Source organism: Hypomesus nipponensis, chromosome 9, assembly GCF_054491055.1.
Source record: "Hypomesus nipponensis isolate SF chromosome 9, ASM5449105v1, whole genome shotgun sequence".
NCBI classification, from domain to species: Eukaryota; Metazoa; Chordata; class Actinopteri; order Osmeriformes; family Osmeridae; genus Hypomesus; species Hypomesus nipponensis.
The window spans coordinates 24,695,705-24,719,833 of record NC_140369.1 but is presented as its reverse complement, the minus strand read 5'-3'; the positions used below and the strand labels follow the sequence as shown (position 1 = coordinate 24,719,833).

General features: G+C 41.8%; 1 protein-coding gene across 3 annotated transcripts in view; it reads left to right on the top strand.

Moving 5' to 3' along the window:
* cita (citron rho-interacting serine/threonine kinase a) overlaps nt 1–22,633 on the top strand; it is a 61,336-nt gene extending 38,703 nt beyond the window's left edge. The window contains exons 35-49 of one of the 3 annotated variants that reach the window (XM_084704431.1): nt 167–258; nt 360–464; nt 1,199–1,368; nt 1,929–1,973; nt 4,104–4,184; nt 4,431–4,566; nt 5,994–6,133; nt 6,522–6,614; nt 7,023–7,131; nt 16,470–16,598; nt 16,707–16,787; nt 16,961–17,039; nt 17,428–17,601; nt 20,625–21,015; nt 21,115–22,633. In XM_084704431.1, the coding sequence (XP_084560557.1) occupies nt 167–258; nt 360–464; nt 1,199–1,368; nt 1,929–1,973; nt 4,104–4,184; nt 4,431–4,566; nt 5,994–6,133; nt 6,522–6,614; nt 7,023–7,131; nt 16,470–16,598; nt 16,707–16,787; nt 16,961–17,039; nt 17,428–17,601; nt 20,625–21,015; nt 21,115–21,138 (1,849 nt within the window). In that variant the 3' untranslated portion in view covers nt 21,139–22,633. Of the gene's footprint in view, nt 1–166; nt 259–359; nt 465–1,198; nt 1,369–1,928; nt 1,974–4,103; nt 4,185–4,430; nt 4,567–5,993; nt 6,134–6,521; nt 6,615–7,022; nt 7,132–16,469; nt 16,599–16,706; nt 16,788–16,960; nt 17,040–17,427; nt 17,602–18,429; nt 18,563–20,624; nt 21,016–21,114 lie in introns of those variants that run through there. The other 2 variants (XM_084704429.1, XM_084704430.1) reach the window with 2 other exon arrangements.
* The last annotated feature ends 1,496 nt before the right edge of the window (nt 22,634–24,129 follow it).

The window sequence follows — 24,129 nt, the reverse complement described above, 5'->3', positions numbered from 1 at the left end:
TCTGAAGCTAACGGCATTCAGCCTCTTTAGCATGTCATCAAAGGCTGAAATGAACGTCCTGTGAAAGGGCGTTGATTTTAGTGAATGTTTTAGCCCAAGTCTTGAGTGTCTTTGCCTCTTCTTGTGCGTGTCTGTGGACGTGCGTGTCGGTGCTGCATGCCTGCAGGAACGCGAAGCGCGGCCAGCAGGGCTGGGAGCAGAAGTACGTGGTGTTAGATGGGACCAAGGTGTCCATCTACGAGACGGAGCCTCGAGAAGGTCAGTCGGGCCCCGCACCATCGGTGCTCGCTCCTCTGCCGGATGTCTGTGGGGGGTTTGGGTTCTGAACTGCCTGTTTTTCTCCCTGGTTCGGTTTGAAGACTCTGTGAAGCCAGACGATGAGTTTGAGCTGTGTCTCCCGGATGGCGACGTGACTGTCCATGGTGCCGTCGGAGCCTCTGAACTGATCAACACAGCCAAGTCGGGTGAGGCTTGCCTTATGGCACTTATTGCCATCTTCTTGACTGTTTGGCTAGTTGACCTCAATACAAAAGCAGAGGGTTGAATTGTTCGTCTGTCAAGCTGTTTTTATAATGTCCAGTGGAAAATTGCTAGTTTGCCAAACTTTATAAGATAAAGATTTTAAGACTTTATTGTCCCTAAAGGGACATTTGTCTTGACTTCCATGCTGCAGTTAATAAAAAAAACATCAACACAAATCATGACACTATCTACACAACAACACATCGTGACACCATCTACACAACAACACAAATCATGACACCATCTACACAACAACACATATCATGACACCATCTACACAATAACATTACAGGGCTCTCAAGTTTTATAAAAGAGTAAGACTACATCTGTTAGGGGAGGTGCCATTCCAACATTTGCAGCAGTTCCCCCTCCGTTTTCAGAAGTAAGTACTTTTCGCACTCCAACTGCAGTGCCCATGCACTCACAGTTTGCCTCTAACATCCAGGAGTCATGATATTGGGAAGGTCGTCTTCTAGGACTACAGGTCATGTTCTCTGATCAGCTGGGGTGTGAAGTCACAGCATGGGGTCTTCCTATGGGACCTTGACCCTTGTTAAAGAGCGTATCTACCATGTCGTGACGCCGTGTCGTGACGCCGTGTCGTGACGCCGTGTCGTGACGCCGTGTCGTGACGCCGTGTCGTGACGCCGTGTCGTGACGCCGTGTGCCCGTGCAGATATCCCGTACATCCTGAAGCTGGAGTCTCACCCATACACCACCTGCTGGCCGGGCCAGTCTCTCTTCTTCATGGCCCCCAGTTTCCCAGACAAGCAGCGCTGGGTGGCCGTCCTGGAGTCAGTGGTGGCTGGCAGCCGTGGCTCCAAGGAGAAGGTTGATGCTGATGCGGTGAGTTGATTCTGTAGTATGGACACTATAGTGCCTGTCACCTACAACATTAAGAAAGACAACAAAAAAATTTCCTGAATTCAAAGTGCTTTCAGCATAATTGTTTTCGCCCTCTTCACAATACCAAACAAGAAACAATGTGATAGAATGCATAGTATATTTATTGAAAATAAAATATAGAAAATTAAATCCACTAATAGATAGGTATGGTGAATAAAACTCAGAATACTTATCATTGAGGGTCGGCGATAGTGAGACTACTGTGCTGCTAGTCATGTTTGGAGAGAGGAGCAGCCAAGTCTTCAGACACCAGGAACCCCAGATAAAGACTGTCTCATTCTTCCCTCACAACATAATAGTCTCTCTCTCTCCCTCTCTTTTCTCTATCCCTACTTTTTCCCCTGTGCATGGTCTGCCCATCTTTATTTTATGTTGTTGTTTTTGGTTTCTTTGTGTGTGTGTTTGAGTGTGTCTACTTGTCTATGTTTGAATGGTGTGTGTGTGTGTGTGTGTGTGTGTGTGTCAACCCATATTATTGTATTGTATGAATCATATTGTAGGGAGGTGTTCCTAAAAGACAGAAGAATCTTTCTCCTCTGGTCCAGGTAAATAGCTGCACAAGCCTAATGCTTGGGGCACTTTGGACTAAGCATGCTGTTTACGCGCACACCCATCCCAAACTAATACAGATACATTATATTACAATATTTGGAATACAAATTTAATACATGTATTTTTTCTTGCTACATCACACACCCATTTTACAAAGATGTCTCAGGGTCAGAAAACACTGGTGTAGCAATGAGCAAGAATTTACTTTTGTAAAGAATAATTATAATAAGATGTCACTTTTGTTAACTAACCTTCTGGGCTGTAACCCTACTGTGTACTGTACATACATACTTGCTTAACAGTACAATACAGAACTGTAGCTTTCCTGACCTGTCCTGTGCTGCTAATCACTAATGCACACACACACCAGTGTTACGGTACACAGACACACACACACACCAGTGTTACGGTACACAGACACACACACACCAGTGTTACGGTACACAGACACACACACACACCAGTGTTACGGTACACACACACACACACACCAGTGTTACGGTACACACACACACACACCAGTGTTACGGTACACAGACACACACACACCAGTGTTACGGTACACAGACACACACACACACCAGTGTTACGGTACACAGACACACACACACCAGTGTTACGGTACACAGACACACACACACACCAGTCAGCTGTGCAGCCCAAGCCAGATGTAGTGATGGAGCTGCTCCTAGGACTGTGCCTTCTCCCCCCATCCACACCAGCCCATGTTATGTCTGAAATGCATATTTGCCACTAGCAGCACATCCATCCATACAAACATACGCTGTTGGATTTTTCATGTTTGTTCCAACACTCTGTGAACTACTTTACGACTACAAGCCACAGTTTGAACTGCTAAATACATGACGGATGGCCAAACCAAAACCTACCCATGTACGTCATCGAAGGAGGGGTTGGATTTGTCAAGCTTGTTCTTCATGTGTCGTAGTGAATATAGCACCATGAAGTGTTTTTCTAGCGGCGGTCTTCAGGGTTCAGGACTGTATCACGGGGTGATGGTAGTGATGTATGCAGCAGAGAAGAGGGCGGAAAGACACTGTTGTTACCCTGCACACTTGTTTGCATGTATTCTGTATTAAGTTCCAACTCTGTTTGATCATTTTGTCCTATTGAAGGACTTGTCAGCTGGCTATGTGATTTGCAACCTCTTTCACATCTCATAACTTTAATAGGCATGAATGCAGTTGTGTGTTTTTGAATACTTGCTTGTGTCCGAGGAAGTTCCGCCCATCAAGTTTGTTCAGTTTACTGTGGAAACATCATGAAGTTGAAAGGAATTCCTGGGTTTATCGACTTGGTTATGATACAGGTGTCATCTAATGCAGATTAAGACCATAAGTCGTAGGCCTATTGGTTTAACAAGTCCTGTTATGCTAGGCCCAGTTCATTTCTAAATAGTGAACTGGGAATAGTACATTCACTAGTGAATAGTGAATGTACACCGTCTTGTCTTTGTAAATTCAGTTATAGGACTTCTTAGCCATTTGGCAAGAGCCTTCCTTGTTGACCTGGTGCAGTCAGCATTCTGTGTTTCTAGAGTTGTATAGTGCTTTTCCCCTCTATAGTAAACTTGAATGACTTCACAATGACTGGTATTTTCATTAATCTTCTATTATTCGGAAAACAAATTCCTTTGGGGTGGAGGTTGTATAGTTGCAAATCATATTTTTTCAATCAAGGTATTGGCGGTGCATAAACTAAATTGGCGGTGCATAAATCGACTGGCAAAGGAGGAAAGGCTGGATTTGAAGTTACTTCTAGAGTAAAGGAGTCCATAAAAAGGAGGGCAGAGTATGTGGTGGTGTTTTGCTACAGGAAAGAATGACGGAAGGATTAACTCAAGGCCCATATTTAGCTGATCTATTGAAATGTAGATGCTGGAGTTCAGGGGTTAGTTTTAGCATGACACAGTGTTTTCAAGGTGGAGGGGGTTTGGGGTTGGGTTTGGGGTTGGGGTTTGGCTGCGGTCATCCAATGAGACAAGTTTTTTTGAGGGGGTGCACTGTTACCTGCACCGACATTACTTAACTATGTACCTCAGTCTAAGTGAAATATTTACACCTCCTAGCCTCTTTGTGATTCACTGTCCCTTCCTTTGTCAGAAACTACTGGGCAACTCTCTGTTGAAGCTGGAGGGAGACGATCGTCTGGACATCAACTGCACTCTCCCCCTCACCGACCAGGTAGGCAGTCACAGTAAGCTGCTCCCTGTTCTGCCACCAGCCGAGTCAACAACCAAGCTTTGCCATTTTGAAGGGAAACGTTACATCGTACACAACTGTACAAAAATATACCTGGGAAAGCCACATACCGTCGACGCAAGTATTAACACGGACGGTCATTTAGGAGCACTTTTTAACTTGAAGGCCAACATCTGTGCTCGTGTGATGGTACTGTCGATCTAAGACCTTCTCTCTGCCCCTCCCTAGATAGTGCTGGTGGGCTCAGAGGAGGGCCTGTACGCGCTGAACGTCATTAAGAACTCTCTGACTCACATCCCGGGGCTGGCGTCCGTCTTCCAGATCCAGATCTTGAACGAGCACGAAAAGCTGCTGATGATCACTGGTCAGTAGAGGGCTGCCTGGGTGCATGTCATCACTAGGAACTCCTCAAAACCAAGTGTGCCATGGGTGTCTGTCTGTATGAGACTGTCATGATTTTCATTTCCTCCTGGCAATTTATTTCAGAAGATCATTGTCAGAAATATTAACCTATCAAGCATTGCACAGTCAGTCGGTGAACAAGTTTAAGAAAGCTTTATTGCTTGCGGCCGGCCCACAAGGAGACAAAAACATCACACGCCATCGTGCTACAAAGTTTGTTCGCTAGCATGTTGCGCTAGCTAGCTATTTAAGCAGAACCGCTCTTTACAGTCATTGGTTAAGACAAAGGCATGCAAATGTTCCATGGCTCTTCTTCATTGGCTCCCTTGCATAGACCTGGCGCAGGCGTGTGTGCGTGCGTGTTAGAGTGCGTGCGTGTTTACGACATCAACCCTGATTGAAACACAACAACAACAGGATCTCCTGATGTCGTAAAAGCTCCTTCACAAAAGGTGTCAACAAATGGTCACCAGACCTAGAGTCTCCATCTATAGTCTTTGTCACACAGCATCTCATTAAAACCAACAAACCCCCAACATCTTCTAGTCTTCAGCCCCAAGATAAGATCTTGAATGTTTACTCACAGCTCAGATTTGGGGTTAGGCCTTTCTTTGCACCCAAGTAATACTGAACACAGAATCATTCTTATACAGGATAAATATGTTACATCTTCAATTTTTCCAACAATCATCTCAAATGCATTTTTGTTTCAATGTTTTTTGGGGTCTTTCTCAAACGGATTGTTGGGCCTGTCTGAGGTTCTTTCTTTCCCAACGTTTTTTCAGTCATGGCACCCATAGAAAGGTTTCAAAATGTTGTGGCACCCCCCTCCCCCCCCAATGAAAAGGACTTAACTCTGTATATCTGTTTTTTCCTGATTGAGGAACGTTTTTAACTCTTCCCTCAGTTTGTAGATAGCGACAGTCATCGAACGGCCGTATGTCATAACAAGCTCTGATGTTCCGCTCCCATTTCCTCGCATAAAATCGGAAATAGACGGCTCTTCAGTGGGCGTGCCTTCATGAAATGAACTACTCTACTGCTCTGTCCAGTACATAAGAGTTCCTTCAGGAGCGTTTTTGCTACCAGTGCCTCCCTATGTAAAAAACAAATTCTTTGTTGGATGTAATGCAAGTTAGGGAGTTTCCCAGTCCATGCGAGCGCTTATGGCGCAAAGTGCCCGAAGTGTCTCAGCCCACCGGGAATGCTTCCGATGGCCAGTCCGCTACTTTTACACGGCACCCCTGCTCTCATCAGACGGCACCCCAGGGTGCCGCGGCACCCCGGTTGGGAAACACTGGTCTAGGGAGTGAGTAGAGTTCAGGCCCTCTGGGGAGGACCGCGTGTGGAGCCCCCCCGGACCTGACGTCGTTCTGTGTTCCCCTTCAGGAGAGGAGCGGGCGCTGTGCCTGGTGGAGATCAAGAAGGTGAAGCAGTCACTGTCCCAGTCGCACCTCCCCGCCCAGCCCGAACTCAGCCCCGACGTCTTTGAGACGGTCCAGGGATGCCACCTGTTCTCCTCTGGGAAGGTGAGGGATGCCGCACTCGGCCGTTTCACCTCAACATGCTGCCGCTGCACAGCTGCCACAAGGACATGACACTGTCCGGGGGTTTTGTTGCCACGGTAGTTTAAGACTTGATTGTACAAAGCTGGCCTCAGTCCTACTGGAATTTCGCAATTGAATAATGGAGTTTCATATTACATTAAACAAATTCAGTTTGTATTTAATGTTAGTTATGTTGTTAATTTTGTTTCTATGATTAGCAAAATATAATATACATAGATGTAGATCAATGCCACACTGTGTTACCCAGTTCATTGATGACTTATAATTGATTATATTCATAATGGGATGTCATGATTTGAATGACGTGGTGAATGTGATGTGTCCTGATGCTGTTTTCGCTCTGTTCCAGATTGACAATGGGACGTGTATCTGTGCTGCGATGCCCAACAAGATCACCATCCTACGCTATAACGACAGCCTCAATAAATTTTGCATTAGAAAGGTTTGTTTTGACTGCACAAAAGGAAGTCCAGCATCTAGGCATTGAGATGCACAATTCTGCTTGAATTCTTTTGATCGTTTTTCCCATAAACCTAATAATAAGTTCTACTTACGGCTCAGGATAATTGGAGCCTAGAAGATCTGTATGATTGATACAGTATTTGGACTCAGTCATAAAAGGCTTTAACTGTAGCAAGATTTGAGATGCAAAAATGGTTCTGGAACATAATCTCACCTCGTGTTTATTTAAAGAGATAAACCTGTGAAAGTTAATCATGTTTGCCTGTCATTCCAATGTAGCTCCCATTACAAGTGTTGTAAAAGCTTCACAGCAGGCTTAGATACTTAGACGCCAACCCATTTCATGAATCACTTTATTTAATCTTTCATATGTTCCTTGTTGTTGTAGGAGATTGAGACGTCAGAGCCTTGTAGCTGTATCCACTTCACAGGTTACAGCATTATCATTGGCACCAACAAGTTCTACGAGATTGAGATGAAACAGTATGTACTGGAAGGTAAGACAGCAAGTAGTGCAGTTAATCATTAATTCTGACAACTTTAAGCCAAAGTCAATGCAATTCATTTCAAATGCTGAAAACAATGGAAGCCAATGCTTTTACATGTTGGGGATCAGGGATTAGACTTTACACTTGCCTTGGTTACAGTATGGTAATAGTGTGCTAATGAATGTGTCTGACAGGTTGTCTTTCAGCTGTGTTACTGTTCATCAAACATGTCTGTCCTTACTGAATTTTGTACTTATTACTTAGTCATTTTTACAAAAAATAATAATAATAATTACAAAAGCATCAGCATGCTTTTCAGCATGTCATTGAACCACAGTATTTGGGAGTATAGATGGGGGCAATTTAAAAGATCCATAGGGTTATATTTAATCAATATCAGAACTCATTGGCAGTTTGTGTTACAGTGTGTATATATAAACAAATATCATTTATTTTAAACAATGAGTTTACTCAACTGCAAGAAAAACAATACATTTCAAGGTTTTGATGCAGTGATATTTGATATCAAGTTTTATAAAAAGTTTTATAATTTCAAGGTTTGATGCAGTGGGATTTTTTTCTCATCAACACTTACTTGCCTATCACAGTCAAATAGAAACAGTTAACACTAAACTTTCTATGTGAACTATCTGCTGTATGTAGCGTGACGTACAGTGCAGGGCTCCAGACTGCGACCAAATGGTCGCATTTTGCGACCAGTTTTTGAGAAAGTGCGAGCATTTTTTGCAAGCACTCGCGCATGTGCGACCTACAAATTTTGAATTCATTGAGTGTGCACAATGTCAGCACACGTTAGCAACAACGCATAGATACGACGTTCTAGTAAGACAGCGATATCAACTTTCCTTCTGCATTAGTACCGTAGCTTAAAGTCTAGGAAGTTGAGGCTATTTTTCGCTTGGTACCTATAAACCTAGCTAAAAGTCTTGGAACGTTTAGTATATTTTTCGCTAGGTTCCTACGAACATGTCTTAATCTGCCAGACAAGTGGGTGCCCCTTCGTTCTTTTGGTGAGCAGTTTCACAAGTCCTTCTTACCCGGCGTCATGGAGCCCAGCAGCTAAATACTTATTTAGCACTAGCATTGCTACTGTATCCCTGCCTGTGTTTGAGCTGTTGCGCTGTTATACTCGGCAAGTATCGTGTTGTGGTGTCGGAGGACTGATCGAAAAGTGCATCATACATTTAAGTCATTTAGCTAAGACTTGCATGTACAGTACGTAATGTCACATTAAATAATGTATTTAAACTCAAGCTTATGTGGTGCGTTGCAGGGCCGATTCTAGGATCAAACCTTTAGGGGTGCTCAGCCCCCAATGAGAATGTGACATGAATACAGTGCCTTGCAAAAGTGCTAATAACCCCCTTGCTAATATAAATCCTTAATTTCACTGGATAACAATTAATACATTTATGTATTATTATGCAAAATATTGAATGAAAAAACTAAGGATGTCCCTTTCTTCATGAACTACCAGCATCAAATGATAATAAACAATGTATTTAAGAAAATATTAGTGCTTGAGCACTCTTAAGTGCTTGAGCACTCTTAAAAAGGATCTACAATTGCCACTGAATTGTACCCTCTCCAGTTACATTAATAAATGCATTGCAGGTCAATATAAGGTGTGCCCCTTAATATTCTGCTTGCGCTCCTAACATTTTCAGTCAGGGGCTACTGTGCTCCTAGTAAAAAAAGTTAGTCTGGAGCCCTGCAGTGGATATAATGTAATGTCCTCAGACAGGTAGAGTATTTTTCCTAAGTCCTGTCATGTTGGACTGTAGATCTGAGCAACTCTTGCGGTGACGTCTGAGATGGCCAGCGTGGCAAAAGGTTTTATCACAGAGGTCACAGCTGTAGGGATCCTGTATCTAGTCTCTGGAAGCTTGTTTCTCTCTGGTTGATCTTCTGTCTATTTACTGCTGTTTCTGGTTGAGTCTCTTTATAGTTGAGTCTCTCACTGCAGTCTCTCTGGTTAAGTCTATGTAGTGTCTCTGGAGCCTTAAGGTGTCAACTCCTGTCTAGTCTCCGCTAGGGATGGAGATTTTAACTGATTTCACTATTCGAATAGTATCCGAAATTATTTTCGAATATCCGGATAATCTATTTTATTAATGTGGTTCCGTTATGTAATTAGCCTGACGTGACGCAAAGCATACAGTAAACACATGAACCACCGCACATTCTGGCAATAATTGGGACTGTTAAACTATTAAATTAAATAAGGGTTGAATAAAGAAAACAAATGAAAGATCAATTTATTAACATGACGAAAAGTCAATGAACTTGAAAAAACGTTGCGTCTTCAGACGTAGGCTCTAAATTTGGCGGAAAAGCGATAAGCCTATTATTATGTGAAATAAAAAGTAGGCTACATTGGACTAAATTAAACACATTGGGTAGGCTATCCTCCATAAAAACGAAAGACACACGGAGAAATATTGCATATTAACTTGGATATTAACTTGGAACCGGAATCCTATAGGATACGGTGCGCCACCACACATTGCGAACATAAACAACCGATTACGCTAGCTCCACATGGCTACTGGTAAGAAAATAAATAAGCCACAACTGCATTAGCCATACACATTTTTATTCAGGAGAATTAGCATGTAAACATGCTCAGGGGAGAGGCCAGTACGGAGTCGATTTACAAGCAGGCCGGCGTAGAATAGACCCCAGGAACTGAGGTTGTTGCGTGGTACTGCTTAGCCAGGACACTATGCTTCTTGTAGCGCCAAATGAAATGAAAGGAGACTCGTAGCAGAACGCAGGCGTAGCCTACCTTTTTTGATGGTTTTCATCATTTTCTAACGTCACAACTATTAGAATTCACAACATGACGCGACGGTTTTTCAATAAAACTTTTTTTTTTAAATCAAACTATGCTCATAAGTATTCGAAAAAAGTATTCGAATACTAACTTACTTTAGGATATTCGGATATTCGATTAACCACGCCCATCCCTAGTCTCCGCCCATCATCAAGTATGATTGGCCAGTAGGGGATCTGGGAGAAACAGTTTCAAGCTAATGAGAACTCGGCTTTCACATATAAAATCTTATAATATAAAACTCTTGTCTGACATAATGTCCAATTTGCATGTGTAATGTTATTTTTACTGGAGAAGCAACACTGAGAAAAACAATCTCTGGCATACAACTCCTCATAGTAATTTCGTTTTCTTCAAAATAATAATAGCCTATATGATTAATTACTACACAATAAGCATTACATGTCAATTAACAATAACATGACTGGATTAGAATTGCAAATTAGTGGTGGGCCGTTATCGGCGTTAACGTGCTGCGTTCACATGAGACTCTTATCGGGCGATGAAAAAATATTGCCGTTAATCAATTCTCAAAGTTGGGTTGGGAGCTGGGTCTATACTTCGCAAGCTATGATGACTTTCACCTTGATATTTTAGCGCGGATATATACCTAGCCGAATTGCACTGTAGGGGGCAAGAATGAGTCTTCGAACCTGTGTGTATGCCTTGTGTATAAAATGACCACTTCAAACGTAACGTGCTAACATGGATGCAACTGTGAAGCCGCCGGGTTTGCTTCAGGGAAAACTTTTTAAGAAGCTTCCCAATGGAAACCTCGACAAGACTAAGGTTGTTTGCACCTTGTGCAATGCAGAATTAGTTTACTGTAGGAGTTATTCCAGTCTCAAATACCACCTAAACTAGCATCCCTTAGCTAATGCGGAAGATGCCGTGCCAAGCACTGATGTAGCGCAGGGGAAGAGTCGTCGTCAAACTACTATGTTTGAGTGCAACCGAGGCAAGACTTAATTTGAATCATTATTTGGGTTGCACGCATATTCCGAATGCCTTCCGTGGAATTCAAATGAGCCATTTTAATCTAGATTAATTTCAAGATTACAGTGAGATTAATCTAGATTAAGAAATTAATATATGCCCACCACTACAAATAATATTAATATACTCTATTGGGTCTCATACTCTGTGTCTGGTTTTCTATTTAAAAAGGAAAGTTACAATTTAGAAAGTAAATTAAAGAATGTTTATAAGCACTCAACTCATATTGGCTCCACTGCAGCAATACAGAATACAGCACAGTATCTATATTCTGCCCAAATCCTCAGTAATTTGTTTTTTCTTCAAAATAATTATAGCCCATATGATTAAAGGAAGGGTAGGCAAGTTTTGTGAAGCTAGCTATTTTAATTTCTGTCTGCTTAAATCCCACCTCCTCCCTTCAAAGCCACTCCCACAAAACTACAATAACGAGCAATTGAGTGGAGGGGCAGAGTGCGTGTGTAGCCGGTGTGTATCGGTTAAACTCACTCCTCAAGTATATAACAGGCCACCCGCATCAACAAATAGCAAGCTTTTTGTTGGCGTAGCTGGAAGTGGTCACGCTTGGGAAGTCAGAGGTGGTGTGTTCGACCCCAGTGAGGGGCGAACAACGTCCCGTATACCTCTGACGGAGCAAGACAACTTCTGTTACACACGCAGGTAGGTAGACAGACAGACAGGTAACCCTTCCAATCACTCCCGTATTTTACGGAAAATAAACCGCGCCATGTACAAGCCGCACCCCGTCAGAATGTGCAATTTGTGTTTGTAAATCGGAGTTTAAGCCGCACTGGAATACAAGCCGCACTTTATAAGTTAACTAAGCTGCACTTATGTCACCGTTAACAATGTCACCGTTGTACAGACACAATAGATCAGTTGCACGTTAATGCTGAGGCTGCGGACAGCTTGGATAGCGATACAACGAGACAACATTCCCAATCAGGGTGAACACTCAAATTACATTTATTCATTACATTTACATTTATTCATTTAGCAGACGCTCTTATCCAGAGCGACTTACAGTAAGTACAGGGACATTCCCCCTGAGGCAATTAGGGTGAAGTGCCTTGCCCAAGGACATAACGTCATTTGGCACAGCAGGGAATCGATCCGGCAACCTTCTGATTCCTAGCCCGACTCCCTCACCGCTCAGCCATCTGACTCCCCATCAAATGATCTAAACCATAGACCGTAGCATTACACATATCAAAACAGAACGACCACAACAATAGAACTTCAAACAATGCTTATTTAACTAAGCTAATGCACTTAACTTAGTAGCTTCAGCTTGCCGCAGGGCATTCTGGGTACCAGGAGCAGTGCATAGTATAGGCAATCTTGCCGCATTGTGTAACACACTTCGGTTGTGGATAGTATGTCCAGAAATAAAGCCAAGTCACTCATTTAGTGGCAGAATCCATTGTTTTGTCCACAAAATTATTTTAGATATATTATAAGTTTAGCTAGCTTGCAAATCCTGAGGATAGCCTACTGTAGCAGCAGTGTTGTGCAAAAGAACGCGTTCATTTTTATGAGAACAATGAATTGAACGAAACTTAATGACAAATAATAAATTGAACGGTGAACACGTTCATATTATCTGAGGTCTAGCTAAAACGTTACAGAATGTTTTCCTGAGGAGAGACTCTAAATCTAATGCTTGCACCATGTCGTTGCTCAGTCCCCGTAAAATGTTTGCTATGTAGCCTAACCTAAAACAACTAACTTGACTTTGCACTTTGTTACCCATGATTCATTGCCACACATGTAGACCAAACAAGCAACGCTAGGTTGCTAGGTAACAAAATCTAACTAAAGCTGGCTAGTGTGTTAAAAAACAAGTTACAAGTCTTTCATTCTCAATTTCCACATTTCAACTATTTAATGAACTGAACTATGAATGCGTTCAGAATTTAAATGGTGAACTATGAACGTGAACGATTCATATTTACTTGTATGAACTGAACTTTTAACGAGTTCATGAGAGGTATGAACGTGCACAACACTGTGTAGTAGGGATGTGTCATTCATGAACGATTGGTTCATTTTGAACGAATCCTTACAAGGACTCGGGAGTAACGAGTCCTCTCAAAGAGTGATTCGTAAATTTTCTCGTGGTTGCGCATCGGGGCTGTTGCATAGGCTCGTCCAAGTAAACAGAAATTATTTGTTCATTTCCCGACTCAGTCTTTGGGTACGAGTCTTTGGATAATTTTTCACGTGACCTGCATAGGCTCTGTAGTGGTAGCTAGAGGAAACTAATGATTCGTTAATTCCCGACTCAGTCTTTCTACAAGTCTTTGGATCATTTTTCACGTGACCTGCATATGCTCTATACTGGTAGCTAGAGGAAACGACCGATTCGTTCATTTCCCGACTCGGTCTTTCTACGAGTCTTTGGATCCTTTTTTCACATGACGTCTTAAATTCAGAACTCTAAATTTAAGGCCTTAGAACGTCTTAAAAATGTCCATATTTTCATCCGAGGTCTTAGATTTCATTTAGTTGGGTCTTTTTTTCGAAGGTTTTACCCTCGTTAATTTCCAGAAACGCAGGCTGCAGAAAGTTATTGCAAGGTAGCAAAAAAGTATTGAGTCGTAGCCCACAAAGTGAGTCTTTGCTACAAACAAAACCAGCAGAACGCTGCCCTCAGAACGTTGATTCGGTTTGTTGTATTTCTTTCTGGAGGACAGCCTATTGGTGTACGCGGTGATAAAACTATAAATCCCGTGATAACTGCAATACCTGCATGCAAAATAGGTCTGCGCTTCCACTTCCTCAGAGTTTAAAATTCGGCTATGTGTGGAAAATGGGAAAGTACTTTCAACGAGACATGAGTTGCGTTAGACATGGACACACTCCATGCAGCGCCACAGCCAGCTGCAGACGACACCGGCGCTGCATGAAGTCGAACGCACCTATGGCTAGATCACAGCGATTTCCGGTGTTGGTTACAAGCAGTACCCAGCTCCAGGTACAAGGCTCGCTGCAAACTTTGCCCCAAAAATATTCAATTTCAATTCCATTCATAGAAATTAGTTTTTTTTTCAGAATGTCTTTTGATTTAAATATTTTTTGGGTAATGCATTGTGTAGGTCTTAAATTGCAATCTTTATGGTCTTAAAATGTCTTAAATTTGACTTACTGAAACCTGCAAGAACCCTGAATTACTACACAATAATCATTACAAGTAAATTAACAATAAAAGGACTTTAGATTGGAATTGCAAAGTTTTGGATCCAATAATATTAATATACTCTATAGCATGTTTCTCATTTTATATTTAAAAACGGATAGTTACAACATAGAAAATAAATCACAGAATGTTTATGAGCACTCAACTTTGGATTGGATTCGCTGCAGCATGTACAGGATACAGTACACTATCTTTATGCTGCTCACCAGGGCGGTCAAATTAAAGTTCACAAAACTGGAGTAGGTACCTTGAGAATGTTACGGTGTGTCAAACTGGGTGGAAAAGGATACAAGTTAAATGCCGGACTAAGTTCTTTGTAGTTTATTAATAAGAAATGATGCAATCAACAATGAATACAACCCACCAGAATGTTCTTGGTGTCTAATACAGTGAATCAATCAATGATGCAGTGTAGCAGGTATGTGGTGAAACTCACTCACTTTTCGTTAGCGTAGTTGGTAGTGGTGGTGCTTGGGAAGTCAGAGGTGGTGAGTTCAACTCCTGGTCAGAGCAGACAGTGCCTCTGACGGAACTTGCTAGACCACGTCTGTTACAGCAGCTTCACAGAAACAGTCTCAGAATAGATCAAACGAAGGCCTTCGTGGAGAAAGTGGTTGTGACAGAGATCAGAGAGAGTTCTGCCCAGTCCAAGTTCTGTCTCCCTGTCCTCGGGAGACAGGTCTTGTACCCCCCAGAGGGGGGGGGGGGGGGGTTTGAGTGTTGTATCCAAAGGTGTCTCAGACCAGATGTTCGGACTCGTTCTGCATGAGCAAAAAGAAACATTCTCCAACCACCTTATCTCTCCAACACTTTTACTCAGAGGCCCTTTGTGCTCCACCAGTCCCTGAGCATCACAAACGTCCCTCCCACGTCAGTGTGCTGACCTTCACACATTCCTTCACACACATCAGAGTTCCATTTCAGCATGACTTTATTCACTATACAGACCCAGAATCATCCTGTTGCATAGACTCACTGCAAACTTAATTAAACCATTTGATCACTTTAAGATATATGTTTTATCACACTAAGATTTTGGTTTAGTGTTAAGCATTACACATTTTATATAATTGAGGTATTGATTGTTGTAGCAGCATTGGATTAGCAGTATAGATATAATTCCTTCACAAAACTCACAACACGGTCTACATCTAAATAACATAAATAATATTACATACACTTTTCACAACGTACTAACCTATCCCCATTTATAAAGACAAATACTGAATCTTGCTAACAACACAATCAAAGTAAAGCTAGCTAGCTAGCACCGAAATGAGATCAAAACCAAGCACAAAGTAGCAAATCCTGGATACATACAATGTCAAAATCAACACATATAAAGGTAGCACTAAGTGCTACCTTCATAGCTGTTAGAACTGCAACAGAGCTTTGATCTTTAAATACATTAGGTATCAATATAAATGTTAAAACGTAGGAAAACTTCCTTTTATGTATTTCCATGATAAACTACATTGATTTAGAGCTCACGTAACCGTGGATACGAACCAATGACTGTAAGAAGTCAATGATTCAAACACTCAAGATTCAGTTGCACATTGGAAACACCAGATGGCACCAGCACAGTAGAAAGGCTACAATGAGAGGCATGCATACATCTTATTATATGGCAACGACAGTACGAGCGTTCTGATGGCTAATGGGTAGTCATGCCAGCCGCGTATTGACTTCCTCGCCGGTCTGATACGGATCCTTATTGCCCTCTGACGTCATCTTCAAAATGAGCGATATCGAGGAGTCAGAGCTTTACAATCCAGATGATAATGAAGACATCAACAGCGACGAGGAAATTCTTAAAGTTCTGAAAGAGCAGAAAAGTGTGAACACGGAGAGATAAACGACATGCGCCAGGCAGATTGTGTTACGGTGTTCAAACTGGGTAGTGGAGAATGATACACGGTTAAATACCGGACCAAGTAAATGGTAGTTAAATGTAAGTAATGATGCAATCCCAGAGGCTAACACAACTTTCTAAACTCGTTATAGGTTCAGATCAAACTGACCGGCTAATTTGTCCTGCAGTCTACTCGCTACTAGCACTGCACTGTCTTGGCCGTCAAAGGAAATGTCTTGGCTATAAATGATCATCTCAATCAAAATTGCAATATAAATACAAATAATAAAAATAAACACTCAAGTGTATTCTTCAAAATGAAATACAATCATGCCTCTGCACCAAAAAAAAAGCAAAGAAAAAGAAGCTACAAACAAAACAAACCCATAGTTCCTTGGTAATTGTGATATTCATTGGCTTGGTGTCCCACCTGCTCCCAGAGTTCCTGGACAAGAACGATGTGACCCTGGCCTCGGCTGTGTTTGCCGCGTCCTCCCACAGCTTCCCCATCTCCATCATCCAGGTCACCAGGGCCCCGCAGAAGGACGAGTTCCTGCTCTGCTTCCACGGTGAGACTCCCTGGTCCTTTCGGATGCCTGGACTGCTGGCTAAGAAACTACCGGTACACTTTAGAAGAACTTTATTTACAAAATTGTAAACAAATACTTTTTCTCCAGAATTTGGCGTGTTTGTGGACTCGTATGGCCGGAGAAGTCGGAGTGAAGACATCAAATGGAGTCGTCTGCCTCTGTCATTTGGTTTGTCATCAGTTTGATTAACTTTTTTAATAACATGTTGCTATGACTGTTTGCTTATGGAAACAAAGTGTGAACAACACGAGCATCTTATGTTAATATTCGGTATCTTCTGTAAGGTGGGTTTTGCATAAAAAAAAAAAAACAAAGCTAAACTTTTTGTTCTTTCTTTTCAGCGTACAGAGAGCCCTACTTGTTTGTAACCTATTTCAACTCTTTGGATGTGATTGAGATCCAGGGCCATGCTGCTCTAGGGTAAGACCAGAGAGCTTTTACGTTCTTTGTTGTGATTGCAGATACCATAAATTGGAACAAAACATAAACAGAATTTAGTGGATGGGAAAATATAAGTTGAATGTTGAATATCCTTTTAAGAAAGCTTGCGTGCACAGTTACTTGAAGCACAGTCAACGCTGAAACACACACTAGGAATTTTACAACCCTGTGCATGACATGCAACCTGAAATGTAAGTCGACATACAATACTGTCGTAACAAAAACAAATGTTAATCATTTCTCGTTTGAAATTCCGTATAAACTACATTCAGGGGATCACTTTCAGCGTAGAGATTGAGACACTAATTGAAAGAACAGTTTATTTTGGTGTCAGTAAGTTGAGGGGTTGTGTGTGTGTGTTGTACAGGCCCCACTCGTACGCCCACCTGGATATCCCCAGCCCGCGCTACCTGGGCCCAGCCATCTCCTCTGGGGCCGTGTACCTGGCCTCCTCCTACCAGAACAAGCTGAGGGTCATCTGCTGCAAGGGCAACCTGGCCCAGGACACCGGAGACCTGCAGAGGACCGGCTCTGGACGCAGGTAAGCCCTCCCTCCCTCTCTCTCTGTCTGTCTCTCTCTCTCCGTCTCTCCCTCCTTCCCTTTCCCTCCCTGTCTACACACTACCTCTCTTCGACTCTGGTCACTCGCCCTCTCCTTTCTAGGTGGTCAGCAGTCAGGGAGACTCAGTAGGAGTGCTGCTTGTGTTTTGGGAGCATCAGACAGGACACAGGGGGGACTATGCACTCGGGAGGCACACAGGAGTTTGGTACTCTGGTCATTCACAAAGGAAGGTCACTCTAAATGGGAAAGACTGTTAATTAAGTACAAGGGTGGCACTGACTGCATTCTGTGGTGACTATACATACTGTATTTCTTTTTTGCTTGGCATGAAGGTGAAAACATGATTCTTCTTAGTGCCACTGGTGACAGGTTTATACAATGTTATCATTAATATAATATAAAATGACATTTGAATTGATGTTTATTTGCCATGAAAGTTTGCACAGACACGGAATTTCAGACAAAAAGATTATAAATCATACTCAAAGCTTCCAGTTAAATGTTTACTATATTACTTTCTGATGATTTAGTAATGAGCAATTTGGAAAAAGCCTCATAAACCTAAACCTTCATTTTTTCAAATTATTAGCATTAAATAATCAAGAAGTGCTGTGGTTCTAATTACATTCGGGGTTGTGATAATTAACAGACCATGCACAAGTATATAAAATACCAGTTAATTTAAATGTACATTGCAATCCAGTAGTTCCAAACCCCAGACACATAAACCCTCATTACCTGATGCCATGTGCATGGCACATGCCTCTGAAATGGTGCAGTAACATTGCTGGTTTTTCTTCCTTGCAGGAGGAAGAGCGCGTTTTTCATTTGTAATAAATCCTGAGGCTTTTTACTACATTCAAACACCTAAATTGCACATTATATTATTATACATATAAGATGCCCCTGTTTTAAAGTAAAAACATTTTTGGGAATAAAACATGGTTCCTTTCTATTCTTTCTGACTTCTCATGGAATTATGAAACCTTCCCATCTATGAAGCTCAAATGGTTACTCACTACAGGAATCATTGGCAAATGCAGCTCTGAATTTGGCCTTTTTCCAAATGGCTGCGGCCAAAGACGGTGATGGCGAAGCTCACAAGTAGGTGGCGTGTTCGTACCATGCAGCTCCCTGAGGAGGCAGGCCCAGCCTGGGATTAGCCACACTAGCACTCTACACACTAGTACTCTACACTCTACACAGGGCGTTCAGCTGCCCAACTACTGCACGATGGCTGACAAACTATAGGGATACATAAGACATTTTCTGTAGTTACAATCTAAAATTGCTTTGATAAATGTGTTCCAACTGGAAGGGCGCCACAAAATAATATCAAATCAATGCTAACTTGAGTACTGGTCAGGTTAAGGTAAATATCAAAGTTCTGATGCAGTATACAGCCACAGTTTGACCGGTGCCACTCTACTGGGCAGTGGGATTAGATGTACTTGTTTAACCTGGAGCAAGCCCAAGCCAAGGATGGTCTTTCAGCCATGATGTATTTCAGCATGTGCTGTATGTGAAGTGCCAGAGACTGCCAGTCATGCTGACATGTATAAACCAAGAGCAGTCATACCATAGTTGTCGACCATGAAGTCTGTGAAGCTTAGACTGTATCGGAGAATGTCTAATATATGGAGAACTGCCACTCTCGGGAAACTTCCGACTTCTGAACTGGTTGCAGTTCCACTCTAGTTCCATGTGAGGGCACTAACGAGCGAGTGCAGAATGAATGGAGGTCTAAGGATTTTGAGGATACCCCTCAAAATCCACTTTTTCTCAGGATATATTTATTTGAATGTTGAATTCGAAAAGGGCAGGCAAAAAAACACACACTGCTGGGTGTTAACAAATTTAAGTTATAAAAAGCCTTTTGAAATCTCAATGACGTCAAACACATTGTACGGCCAGAGATACTGCTTGACGGCAAGCTTTGGTTACTTCCACTTTTCTCTCAGGACAACACAGCTGACAGGTTAGGCTCTCCCTGTCAATACACATGCTAGAAAGAGTTTTGGCTTGCTAATGTTGTTGCCAATGTTCCTAATGCTCCGACATTCTGGTTCTGCTTCGGATGCCATCAAGCGGGATCTCTGGTCGTAGTCAGTCCTTCACTAACCAATCAGCATTCATTAGCACAATGCTAGCGTGTTATGGGCAACAACGACTCACCCTGTAAGAAATCGAAAGGACATCAGTACTCGTTCATTCAACTTTCGACCTATAATCCATGTTGAACAAAAACTACAATCAAATCTGAGATTTCTCAACGACAATCATGCGAAAGAGACTAATTTTAGCCGTCTAGCTCCATAGACTCCCATTCGTTCTGCACTCAACCGTGATCACTCCCAGTGGAACTATGGTGGAACTGCAACCAAATTCGGTACAATGGGACTTAGTAGGGAGTGGACAAGCTCTCTGTAGGCGGGCTCTTACTGTATGGATTCTGCTTGGGTGTAGTCTGGCCTGTAAGGTGTTTGAAGAGACACTTTGTGAAGGAAAACTGTAGACAATTTTCTCCATGAGAGGCAGGGAGGAGTTCAGATGTCCACAGCACATCCAGTCAGTTAAGACTGACTGGATTTACATTTGGTGTAGTCATATATTTTTCCACAACTTAAATGTATAAAACATGAATGCAGTGGTAACCTGTCATAGTTAATTAAGTGGACTTCATTTATTTTTCCTCTCAGTTTCTCAAGTCACTCCATGATATTCCATGATAACAGCCAGTAAAATTAAGAAAGTCTTACCCAACAAACTGTAACCCATGCTTTGGATAAATCAATGTACCTACTTGTTACATCTTAATTTGAATATTGTTACATTGCATGAATAAAAAGTTTCCATCTCATTTTGTTCATTACTGCTCTTAAGCTCACAAAATGACCATAGCAGCAGTAGAAGACTTCCTGCTCATATCTCCACCTCATTGAGCCCTCCCACATTTGACCTGTGGCCCCTGTCCCTCTCCTGGCCCCCTCCTCCCCCCACAGCCCTAACAAGCGTGGCCCCCCCTCCTACAATGAGCACATCTCCAAGCGTCTGGCGGCCAGTCCCGTGGTGCCGGACAGCCTGCTGGACCCCGGAACGCCCCACCGCTACCGGGAGGCCCGCACCGAGTTCCGGAGGGACAGGTCCCCTGGCCGCCTGGACAGGGACAAGTCCCCCGGCAGGATGCTGGCCGGCCGGCTGGTGGGCTCCCCCGCCAGGAACATGGACCCCCGGCTGGAGAGATCTCCCGGGAGGGCCATGGACCCCCGGCTGGACTGCTCCCCTGGCCGGCTGGGGGACGTGAGGAGGGAGAGGTCCCCTGGCCGGGGGGACGGAGAACGGCAGAGACTCCACACCAACTCTGGGCGCACACCCATCAATCCTGTTAACAAGGTAGCGTATTCAGGTTGAACATTTCATCTGACAATTTTCTGGCTTTCATCTAAAGTCCTGTGTCTAATCTTTTTTTTTTTTTTTTTTTTTTACTTACAGGTATGGGACCAATCATCTGTTTGAGTGGAATTCAGTCAGAGTGACACTCTCGGGGAAGGGAAGGGTCAGAATGCCATGATGCTAATAACCCAACAGCAGAGATCACCTTGACAGCTGTGGCTTGCATCTGTAAACTGACTTCCTAAAAACTCACTGTTTATTTTGAATGTCAGGTCCAAATCTTTTTAGTAGCAGAAACGTTGAGTTTGAAAATCCAGCAACTGCAGCACCAGTTATATTTTTTACAAAGGCTGATATATATATATATATATATGTCTGGAAATGTATCCCTATCCTGAATGAGCTGAAGCTTTTGAGAAGAGCACACAATTCCTCACCGTCACAACCATTGTCATCATCTCACTCGGCACAGTAGCTATAGCAGGATCTGGCCTGTTCAGTTGTATCACACTGTTCTAGTCCTGCAGAGACACACCACACGTCAGCAGGAACTAATCATAATCATTAACAGGTAATCATAGTCTTCCATTTAGACAGTTAGTTTGTCCAAACCCTTGATGGGAAGAAAGTCTGCACACTTTGTATCCCTCTACAAGTTGCCCAACAGTGAGAAGGTTGACATTATTAAACGGATCTTAGCCACAATCCCTATTTTTTTTTCTGAATGGAAATGGAACTTTATAATTCATCAGAATGCCATCTTAACTGTAAATAGGCAGACCTACTTTTATACATATATACCAAGAGGGAATTTCAAGGCTGGAAATGCCATGTCTATTTTTGTTAGAGAAAAAGTCAACGTGTCCTCTTGAATGTCAAATTAGTGTTATTTTAATATGTCCCAAATGTCCTTTATGAAGTGTAAATTTTACATCTAGCTTGTGTATGTACTTAGTATTTTATTGGCAAACTTAAATGGCAGAAAAAAAGACCACCAAGCTTAAAACATAGTACTTGAAATCAAATTTTTTAACCAGTGTCCCTTATATTGTACTATTCTAGAATGTTGTTCATTATTAATTGAGGATGAAAATATTTGTTAATTTCCTCATTTGAAAATGGCATGGATAAATGGTAAAAATGAAAAAAGCATATATTACTTTTCTGTGACTGCCTCATCTTTGTAGCTATATTTTTACTCCAGTGATCTGAAACATGTGGGAACTAAACCTGTATGAGAACTCTATATTTTATAGTTGTCTAATTGGAATAACTAAATACTGTAACAATATACATTAGCAAAATAGTTAACATGAAAGTGTTACACCCAAAACAATGACTAATTATATTAAATTATAGAATTCTTACCAAGATTACTAATTGTTACCAAGAATGTATTAATTCTGTTGCTAATGTTCAGTGTTAGTAAGTAGCAATTTCACTGACTTTCAAAAGGACAGCAGTGTTACGACTGCAAAATAAAGGGTTATCCATTTTAAGTTGCAGTATTTTATCTTCTGCTATAATATTATGCTTGAAATGATGTTTTACACCTGCAAAAAAATAATAATAATGCTAACAGTAGATTTTATGGTACAGGATATTAAACATATGTCTTTATCCATCTAAACTGACTTAAGATCATTTTGTATGTGTGGGCATCAAGTGTGCGCGTGTGCATGCATAGCACTATCTCGATGTTTGTGGATATGTGCCCTGTGCCATTCCAACATCCTACTTTAGATATTTATAGTTGTCTGACTCTTCCTACTTGTTTAGATATTAATAGTTGTCTGACTACTGACTGGTTAATTCATCCTGCCGTTCAACTGTGACAACTGATTCTGGAGGTTGTGACATGCAAAATAGCAGTCTATTTGTATCTGAAATTGAGGAGGACTGAAGATGAGGAACAGCTGTCTGAGAACAGTAGCTAGTGTATGAAGGGGATCGTGCTCAGTGTAGAATGCCTTCATTCTTGCTGTCTTGATTTAACAAACAGTGAAACACGCAGAGTTGATGGAATACTGTTTCATAAATTGTGTTAAATTGAGATGGATGACATTCACGAGGTGGGTCAAGATTTCTAGCATGTCAAGACTTGATATGGTTGATGGATGTTAGTTTCAGACTTGGCATGTAGCCCCTGGGGGAGTTTCACGTAATGAGAAACTTGAAAGAGAGAGCTGTAGCAGTATTATTATTGTTTCAAGCCATCCCTATAATTTTAAAAAATGCGTTAACATTTAGAGACACTGGACAGCACACTCCAAAAGCATATAATCATGGTGCTAATTAGACAGGATTTTAAAGAGCCACAAACAGCCATGACAACTTAACAGCTGATATACATAAAGCATTTTAGAGATCTTATTCTGCTGTCAACCATACACGCTTGACAGGTCAATAAATACCAACATACTGTATGGTACTTTTCAATGACACATCAGTTACTCCAGATGATCAGCCTGTTGCAGCTGTACAGTTTGTGTTTGGGTTTTTTGTCAATTAAGTTCAGAATTATGGCTGATATATTTATTTTGTATTTAATGTCACAGGCTAGTGGCAAACCTTACAATTAAGAGAGCTATCTCCAAACTGATAAATTGCTAGTCAGCTCAATCTAATTTTAGATACTGTTTGTTGTCCCAAGCCCAACACGCCATCAATGCAACAAGCTTGCTAACAGTCAGTGTACAGCACCTAGCAGTAGGGCTGAATTAGGGTGGACACTCTTTCACACAAACTGACATGTTGCTCAATTTACAAATAATTGTCTGTATCAACACATTTGTTTTTTGGAAGATGTAATCAATTTGAGACAAAGCCAATGGATAATGATGCTTATTGTCTTTTTGATAATGCCCATATTATGTGATGTTCTCCCACTTGGTGGGGTTCTCAAAAGTGTCCCTAGGGGTTGAAGGAAAATAGTTTAGCATAGTGTCTCCTGTATGTTTGGCGCACAGCCTTCTTTTTGTCTTTCTGAATTTGTCTGGATTAAAAGTGTGATCATTAATTTGTTTGAGCCAATCTTTTATGGGTTGGTATGCAAAAGATGGCCCTATTTGGTCAACAATTGAGTCAATATAATAGCAAGAACAAATTAGCAAA